This window comes from Schistocerca cancellata, chromosome 11 (assembly GCF_023864275.1).
Source record: "Schistocerca cancellata isolate TAMUIC-IGC-003103 chromosome 11, iqSchCanc2.1, whole genome shotgun sequence".
Classification (NCBI taxonomy): Eukaryota; Metazoa; Arthropoda; class Insecta; order Orthoptera; family Acrididae; genus Schistocerca; species Schistocerca cancellata.
Genome location: NC_064636.1, coordinates 80970308 through 80979901, shown reverse-complemented (window position 1 = coordinate 80979901; position 9594 = coordinate 80970308). Strand labels below are relative to the sequence as shown.

Sequence of the window (9594 nt, the reverse complement as noted above, 5' to 3'; positions counted from 1 at the left end):
GGAGGAGGAAGCATAGTGAGATTTTCTTTTTCATCATTTCCAACATTGTACACAACTTTCTTGCACTTTTGTTATCACATTTTTCCCTTGATAATGGAGAAGAGAGAGGGGGGGAAAAATTAAGTGAGCTTTCATAAACACTGAAAACTCTACTTGCGTCATTTGTTATTTTCAAAATGTTACTCTCTTTCCAAATACTGTTCTATTTCTTTTTGAATTTCTCAGGTTATTACATATTATTTACTGTACATTGTTCACCAATAATTCTGTTGTTACCGGATAGTTTGTAATGTGACACTACCTTTGTGCCACTGGTATTGGCTAGTGTACTTTTGCAGATAAGAAAATCGACTGGACTAGAATGTCCTGCCAGTATAGGACAAATTCAGACAATATGGAACTTTTTACACTAAATTTGCAATATAATGTCACCCTTGTCTCACACAGATTGCAGCAGCCATTGGGATGTCTGTCTGGCCAGCCAACGTTAAGGCTCCTCTTAAATGCATGACTTGTATCATTTGGAAGTTAAGTCTAGTAATAATATTATATTGGACTGATCCATGATGTTGTAGGAAGTGAAGGAACTTGTTGAAAATAACCTCGATCACAGCTGTTAATTTTAAGGCTGGGGTGTCTTAAAACTGTAATTTTCCAGTCTGACACCCAAACAATGACTGGTACCATGGTTTTATTTTAAAATTGAATTTAAAACATGTCAGTGAGCAAAATTAATTACACTTTGAATTACAACCATGGAATTTTAGTGAAAGCTGCAGAAGCTGGCCAGACAGACATCCCAATGGCTGCTGCAATCTGTGTGAGACAAGGGTGACATTATATTGCAAATTTAGTGTAAAAAGTTCCATATTGTCTGAATTTGTCCTATACTGGCAGGACATTCTAGTCCAGTCGATTTTCTTATCTGCAAAAGTACACTAGCCAATACCAGTGGCACAAAGGTAGTGTCACATTACAAACTATCCGGTAACAACAGAATTATTGGTGAACAATGTACAGTAAATAATATGTAATAACCTGAGAAATTCAAAAAGAAATAGAACAGTATTTGGAAAGAGAGTAACATTTTGAAAATAACAAATGACGCAAGTAGAGTTTTCAGTTTTTATGAAAGCTCACTTAATTTGTTCCCCCCCTCTCTCTTCTCCATTATCAAGGGAAAAATGTGATAACAAAAGTGCAAGAAAGTTGTGTACAATGTTGGAAATGATGAAAAAGAAAATCTCACTATGCTTCCTCCTCCATGTGACGAGTATTCCTGTAATAATAGCTAATAGCATACCAAGAACGTGAGGGTGTCACAGTGGAGATTTGTTTTCTGGTACAGACATCTGATACAACTATTCCACAGCAAAATATACTTTCAATAGGTGTGGTACAAGTGCACTCCCATAGGATAACAGCATATTATGTCCTCCAGGAATCATATTGGGTACACCACATACAGCATAAACTGTACAGGTTGGTTGGTTGGTTGGTTGGTTGGTTGGTTGGTTGGTTTGGGGAAGGAGACCAGACAGCGTGGTCATCGGTCTCATCGGATTAGGGAAGGATTGGGAAGGAAGTCGGCCGTGCCCTTTCAGAGGAACCATCCCGTCATTTGCCTGGAGTGATTTAGGGAAATCACGGAAAACCTAAATCAGGATGGCCGGACCCGGGATTGAACCGTCGTCCTCCCGAATGCGAGTCCAGTGTCTAACCACTGCGCCACCCCGCTCGGTAAACTGTACAACAACTACAATGCTTTGTGAGCAAGTAATAACAGTCAGTATCTTTAGTTTTAACGTAACTCTTAACTCCCATAATTACCTGCTTAAAGGTGTGCTTGTACTACAGGTTATTGGTAAAGCAAATACTAATTGAATAGGTCTTCACACTTTTAATACTTAGCAGAAATTCTGAAAAAAGTAAATTGTTTTATTACTTTATCACCTCTATGGTGAATGAAGAGGTACTGACTGGTTTCTTTGAACATTTAATTGAAGCCTTCTTTTTACCTGCAATTGATAAAGAGCCATTCCAAGTTCTGTACAGAACAATCTCTCACATTTTTCATGGGGTTTGTTATTCTGTACACTAATACTTCTTCTTCTAAATGGTAAATAATGCATTCAGACAGTGTTGGTATTAAAGGTAATTCATGAAATAAATTATATTTAAACCAGAAAATTAAAGGTTCCACATGGCACATGAAAAGTACCATTCTACACACATGTATGTACAGATTCCAAAATGTCTGTGAATTTGAGTTACAAACTTTTTTAAATAGAAATATCAAGATCACAATACTTTGGGTCTGCAATAACACAAACGTAAAATACTTTAGTTCCATATGGGAAGCTTTGTTCTTTACATGACTCGTGCAACTGCTTTCACTCTTAATGGAAAACTAAATGGTTTATGTTAAAGTTAACTAGCAAAGAGTGTAACCATTTTTGCACAATTTCTGTGAAGTAAGACTCCTTAATGTAATTTCCTTCTTTTGTCATCATAACTTGATAATTTCAGTTCCGTATGGGACATATGAACTAACAAAATGAAATGCTTTTATTACTATGACCAGACAAAATATTTTTAACATGTAATACACAGTTCAAATCAGCAAAAAGTGTAACTGTATAATTAAGGTAAATGTTGATGAAAATTAGGCATGTAACATGAATACTGAAATTTCCTAGATTTCCAAGTGTACCTGTAATCACTATATTCTGTACTTTGTAGTGCTACAAAGATATTTGCATCCCCCCCCCCCCCCCCCCCCCCCTTCCTCAACACAGCAAAATATAATAGAAAGACATCCTAGCAGAATAAAGACAAAATTCAGAAAATTAGGTTCTAAAGTAATAAGAATGCTTACGATCAATTGGCACATTGTGTTCGTTCTAGGAAGTATTAAAACAAGAATTAACAGACTAACAATTTTATTGCTCTTATGTTGCAGAGTATCCACAAACATTACTGTTTGAAACATAGGGCCACTGCATACTCCATTAGATCACACCCATCCTGTGATTAAACTGTTTTCTTAAAGTGAAAAATTCAAGTTGACATAGCTATTGAGGGAAACATTTTGTCACACTTAAAGCCATCTGTCAAATAAGTCTCAGAACATTTTTTTTTCATTAATTTCACACAAATCACCTGTTTTTAATGCAAGTGCATATTTTGTAACACCAAAAATCTTAATATAAGCTTGTATAATAAACAATTATAATTTTGTTACAATATCTACACAGGACGTAAAGAGTTAATTTTACTTCAATGTGATTCATCTTTTGAAGTTCATCATTACACAACAACAAATCTATGGACAAAATAGTTCTAAAAAATCTGTCAAAATGTCACACCCATGTGCATGGAATGTCCCATTACATAATATTTTCCAATTTTAGCACTATACATGATTAAACAATATGAGTTTATTTAAATTCTGCCTTATACTTGATTTGCTGTTTAAAATTTTCTCAGCTGCTTTTTTTCCATATGTTTTTAAGCGTATGCAGGAGTATAGGGATGCAATCTTACAAACAAGTTGAGCCTCATGTAAGTTCCTCAATCCTAGTTTCACAATGGTAATCATGACCAAGAGCAGGAAATGGGTAATCTACAAATTTATTTTTAACACAATGCAAAATCTTGGCCTGTACATATTTCTGTCGCATATCCCGAGCAGTCAGAAACATCTGAAACAGTTTCTGAGTATTCTACAACAGAGTACACACAGTCACTTGTTTTAACCAGTTTTCCCCGGTTAACAAAATTTACAAATGCATTTTTATTGGCCATATTGGGAAAAGCATAGAGAGAATCACATTCTAATGCAGATTTAACTACTGGTGGCTTCAGTATGTGAAGACAGTCTTTGCATGTGATCTGCCTTGAAAGGCGCAATGACACATACCCTGCAATATAATACAGTATGTTTTGCTTGTAAAATGAGAGCTTAATCATCAACTTATCATCAAGAAGTGCACACCACTTCTGTACTTCATTTTCTGCAGCACTTTCATCACTTTCTACTACATGCTTTCTTGCATGAAAATCATAAACAGGTGGCAAACAACACACATTAAAATTTGAGCAATTCCCATTCATTGCAGTGACACTGTTACCCAAGAGCAACTTTCTCATGGCACATTTGAACTGGTATGTATTTGTATTGTTCCAAACACCTCTGGACCGAATGCAGGAAAAAAAAGCTCTATGTGGTCTTCTGATAGTTTATACGTTAGAAAATACTTCAGAGAAGATTCAACATTGTGCCGTTGGCCCGCATCTCGTGGTCGTGCGGTAGTGTTCTCGCTTCCCATGCCCGGGTTCGATTACCGGCAGGGTCAGGGATTTTCTCTGCCTCGTGATGGCTGGGTGTTGTGTGCTGTTCTTAGGTTAGTTAGGTTTAAGTAGTTCTAAGTTCTAGGGGACTTATGACCACAGCAGTTGAGTCCCATAGTGCTCAGAGCCATTTGAACCATTTTTGAGATTCAACACAAAGCATACTTGCCAGAGCTATGTGCCTGACTGATTGCATATTGAAAATTATCCCAAAAGCAAAAGTATTTCTTGCATGGAGCAGCGATGGAACACCAATGATTTTTAAGCTTTTGATATAATTTTCAGTGTGTGTGAAAATAGCAAGCCAATAAGATTTGTTGTCTTCCCTCAGGGGCCTCTTATGCCCTTTACCTAATGGATTTCTGGAGTTCAGAATATCAAAAATCCTATCAATATTATACAAGAATTCTACTGTTGCTTCACTTCCTTTAAAATTTGGATCACCAACCCTCCTCAAAAACTTTATACTATCTGCCACGCTAGAACTCAAAAGTCTGTGGAGCTAATGAAACAGTCATTTTTCTATTTACATAACTTATATGTTGTCCTGATAGTTTGTTGGCAAATGTCATACCTTCTTCTTGTTGTACCTTGTTCAATTGCTGAATGAAATGCCATCTAATAATGCCAGTTGGAGAGTCAATAGCAGATACTTCTGCTAGAGCATTTCTGGCAAACTTAATCATATGACACATGTCCAAGATACAATAAACATTGTATTTTTCCACAGGATGAGGAAAGTAGCTTTTAAAATCACCCTTGGAAAAATTTAAAGTACGGCCAAGTGAACGTAAAGTGCTTATATATACCTTGCAGCCATCACATGTAACACACCAAACCCTAATGCCAGAACTATGCAGCCTCTCTAATGCAGATTTTATCAATGTGCCCTGATTATTTGCCTGTACACCGTTGATAAAGAAATATGCAATCGGGCATTTAAATTTGCCTTTAATAGAGACAAGCATGAAAACCGGAGCCTAAGATGCCTTTATTACTTCTTTTGACTGAGGCACTTCCCTACCAAAATCTAAAAAACCTGTGTATTGCTTAGTTCCTTGGTCCCAAAGTACTTGCTTCCCAATTGCCATACTGTCTACAATTAGACATGAATCGCGGAACTGCTCCCTTACAATTGGGTTCAAATCAATGTACTTAAAAACATCTTTTAAGGAGAAAGGTTCACAGTCTAAACTTGCCACCCATTTGGAAATTAATGATTTATGGGGCAGAGGCATTAATTTTTGCAGGTATTCATATGCTTCTGGTGAATAAAAGTTCACAGTCATCGCAAACATTTTCACATTTGTTGTGTATCTATTACCCTTTGATGAGAGAGAATTGTTCACTAAATTGCACACTAATTCCACTTGTGTTACTTTCTGATGATTAAGGAAGTTATGTAACTTCTCAGGAAGATGCCCCTTCTCCTTCAATGAACTTATGATGTCATCCTTGGAAAACACTTTCTTCTCTCTTCTTTGAAGTTTTTCACGGGCGCACTTCAGTTTACGTTTTAATTCGTGCACACTGTCTGAGAAAAAATTGCAAGTTTCGGTCGCCTTGTCTTCCATTTCTACTTTCGACTGTATACCACAATCAATTACTTAAGAACCAACTGCACTCTGAAATAAACAAATAATTTCGTTATATATGATTGAAATAACTCAAGGCTTGATGAAAAAATATTATAAGAAAACTTTGGGGATGTGAAAACATCCTTATACTAACGTTTTCGACACAATTCGCAGCTTCTGCATTGGATAAATGGGACATGCTTTCCACAGAAGAATTCTCATTGACAACATTCTCCACGCAATCAGTAGCTTCTGTAGCGGGCAAATCGAGCACGGATTCCAGGACAGAACGCTAAAAACAAAAATATGGACCTGTATTACAACACTGCTTAGAGCTACGTAGCCCATTTGTGTCCGTAAGAAATAAATTCACAAAAGTCAAAAAGCATACACATAGCAAGGAAATTCATTAGCTACCTCAAATGGAGAAGCATCGTTGTCACTCAAAATCCTAACAACATGTCGTCGTGGCTGTTTATTTGGTGGCATCAAATGTGCCGGAAAGTCAAAAACTGATGGCACTGCTTCGGGTCTGAAACGTTTCTTCCATGTTCCAGGGCTCACTACGTAATCATCTTGCCGGAAAAGGTTTCCGCAAAGAAAACTGCAAGACGTAGGATTAAAATCTTTCCACTTCATGGAAGTAATCCACTTCTTTAGCGGCTCTGCGTGCTTCAGAGGAAACCTGTTCAAAAACATCGAATTAGCAAAAGCACTAAGTCTGTATTGTTATCGTATTGTATCGGTAGTCCTATTACCTGTGAAATGGTAAGTCACTTTCCTTACTCCATCGTTTCGTACAATTGAAAGCGGAACAAGAAATCACCATTTCGATAATCCTTAATTCCTTATACACCGTACAGACCGAGAGAAACTTCTTGGCAAATTCGAATATGGCGGGCAATACAGACGACAGTAATCAGCTGGTAGAGCCATCTATCGGTAGGTCCGGTAGTTGAGCATCCCTCATTTCGCTAGCTTTAGACGCCTGTGACAGTACGCTGCAGCGATGCTAGCGCTCCATGTGGTAACAAGTGACTTGCAGTGTGACATTGCAGTGAACAGAAGACAAGCGGTTTCTTTGATCAAATATACAGCGAGGCCCTAGATTTGATCAAATATTGGACGACATTTGACAAAGTCCCTATTACACTATCAAATATCTTTGACAAAGATATTGGACAAAGAAATTTGATAGTGTAATACCGGCCTATTCGGTATTCGCTAGCGAAAAATAACGTGGCAGTTATTAATAACCGTTATAAAAGAATAACTGGAACTGTGATAACGGTTACTCCAGAATAACCGTTTGGCCCACCTCTATCGTGTGTGAACGTAGTGAGTCCGTTCTGTAGTTCCTGCCTGCTCTCTGTCGCTGCGGCTCGCCACCACCACCAGCTGCTGCTCTCTGGCGACGCTGCTCGACACTACGTGGAGCCAGCCAGGTGTAGAATTCCTGCCTCTGTTGTCTGCGAGCCTGACAGGCCACAGCTAAATGCGGCGACCGGACTGACGCCATTAAGTAAAAGATTCGTTTTGTTCTACGTCGTTTTATCATCGTAACAATACTTTAGCGGGAGATGGCTGACCCTGAACCAGCTGATCCGAAAACAGTAATTTATCTACCACTTTATGATGTAAAGTAGTCATTGGTGCTTCGAATTTCATTGAGTGAAACGAAGAAAAACCAGACATAGTTTTATGTGAAGCAGGCCCCTTCAGGGGCCCTCACACGTCCAGTAATACTGTCAAACCGTCACTATACTGACCGTCTGAAAGCCCGTACACTGATGAGCTGTATTGATGGCCTTCAAAATATTCTCGGTATTGTTAATACATACTGAAACTGTGAGGTTAAGTATTGACGGTTTGACAATATTCTATATTCAGATGTTGACAGAGCTTCACGTATTGGCCACTCAGAATTAGTTTTCTTTGCTTGCTTTCAATTCGCCTTTGTTCGTATCACACCTAAAATTCAATTTTTGAAGTGATCTTTTAACATAGAACAATTTTAATAGACCGATGTGAATGTAATCACTGTGTATACCACTTTAGGATGGTCAACGGATGATTGATTCTCTATGTCACTTCTTACCTTAGTATAGTATCGGTTGATGAATTACATAACAGTTCGAAAAAGCCCTTTCTCTTACAAAAATACGTCATATATCTGAAATGACTAGTAAGAAATCTGCGAAATGCATATCAGTTTCTCGAAATTATTAAAAAACGAAAAAAAAAAAGTTTTACGTCTGTTGCCTGGACGTATCCCTGTTGGGCAGATATAATTGCTTCACAAGTTCCCCTAAAATTTTAGTAATTATGTTTGCTGCTACTACAGAACTAGGCTCTGAGCATTCGAATGACCTACATATCGCCAGAAATCTGTTACTCGTAATTTCTCGTCAACTGAGACGGACTCTCTCGTTAACGTAGGTTGCTTCTCTGATTTATCTCGTCTCAACATTAGTGACTTGTTGTACCGGTATGGTGCAGGACGCACCAGAGACAAAACTTCTGGGTCCATGGTTCTGGTTATCCGTAAGTTAACACGGGGACAGCCGGCCCTTTTTTCAACCATTCTCACACCCATTTCGTCTTTTTAATCTGTCATCCATTGTTTGGAAGCTGTAGGTAATATAACTGCAACACACACTCTTCCTTTCCCGTGTTCGACATCTTAGCTTGTAAAACTAGGCTGTCAACTGAGGATTTTTTTCAGTATTATTATGTGAGGTCACTTCAGTATATTGCAGGTTTGACAAACTGTTATTATCAATCAATATTGAGCACGCGCAGGCCCCTAACAGTTGGCTACACTATGCTGTCGGCATCTAGTTTAAAAAAAAAACTGGAGTACACTGAGTGTGTACCCGAAATTCAGTTAGAACATGACTAAAGTAACGTACAACAACGAATTGATGAAGCTCATAACTAGCTACGAATGTCTTATTTATAATAACTGAAGATGATGAGTTTCAAAAGAAAATAAACAAGAGATTGAAAATGATTTGGGGCTGCTGACCTGTAAAGCCAGGGTGCTTCCAAAACTAAACTTCCGACCTGTCCGAAATAGAAGGTATGTGAACAGTGCAACTACGAGGTTGACTTTTAGCAACGAGATATCGCGGTGCTCGTTAAATGGGGAAACAAGAAAGCACCATTGGGTCAGGGACCAGGCTGGGGTGGTGGAAGTTATGAGGCGTGGAACCTAGGATGTATTACATAAGCGTACCGCACATCGGACTTTTCTAACTGTATTCGAGGATATATGCAATACTTCTTACTACAACTTACGACGAACTTGTTGCTTTGCATCGACAGGTTCAGAAACAAATAGTCTGAACCTTTCAAAAATTAGTTCATATTCATCGCTGCACGTTGCATGCAACGCTTCAATTTGCCATATATAACACATCACATTAACAAGAACGTTGCTGGGTGTGAAGTACATTCCTTACAAGTTGACCATAGGTATGAACATTTATTCCAATTTCCTGAAGCAACTAGAAACAAGTAATTGATATCAGTAAGGACATCTTTCTTATTTTCAGCATTTTCCTGCTGAACAGCTTATTGCGAGATCCAGTACACAGCCGTTACGTCCTGCAGTGTTGCTCGACGTCGCCGACAGATGTCAGCTCGAAACGCTGTCCGGAAA

The 9594-nt window shown here is 38.2% G+C and overlaps 1 protein-coding gene across 1 annotated transcript; it reads right to left on the bottom strand.

Annotated features, from left to right (window-relative positions):
* Window positions 1–5909: 5909 nt before the first annotated feature.
* LOC126108585 (THAP domain-containing protein 1-like) lies at window positions 5910–6919 on the bottom strand. Its single transcript, XM_049913881.1, has 3 exons — window positions 6689–6919; window positions 6348–6615; window positions 5910–5978 (listed from the first exon to the last, which is right to left on the bottom strand). Exons 1-3 carry the CDS (start codon window positions 6757–6759, stop codon window positions 5961–5963), a joined length of 357 nt encoding a protein of 118 aa, XP_049769838.1. The 5' UTR covers window positions 6760–6919; the 3' UTR covers window positions 5910–5960.
* Window positions 6920–9594: the final 2675 nt, after the last annotated feature.

Coding starts and splice junctions, on each gene's coding strand:
- LOC126108585 (XM_049913881.1), bottom strand. CDS start 6,759: ATGGTGATTTCTTGTTCCGCTTTCAATTGTACGAAACGATGGAGTAAG. Junction 6,616..6,688: donor AGTGACTTACCATTTCACAG/GTAATAGGACTA, acceptor GTTTTTGAACAG/GTTTCCTCTGAAGCACGCAG.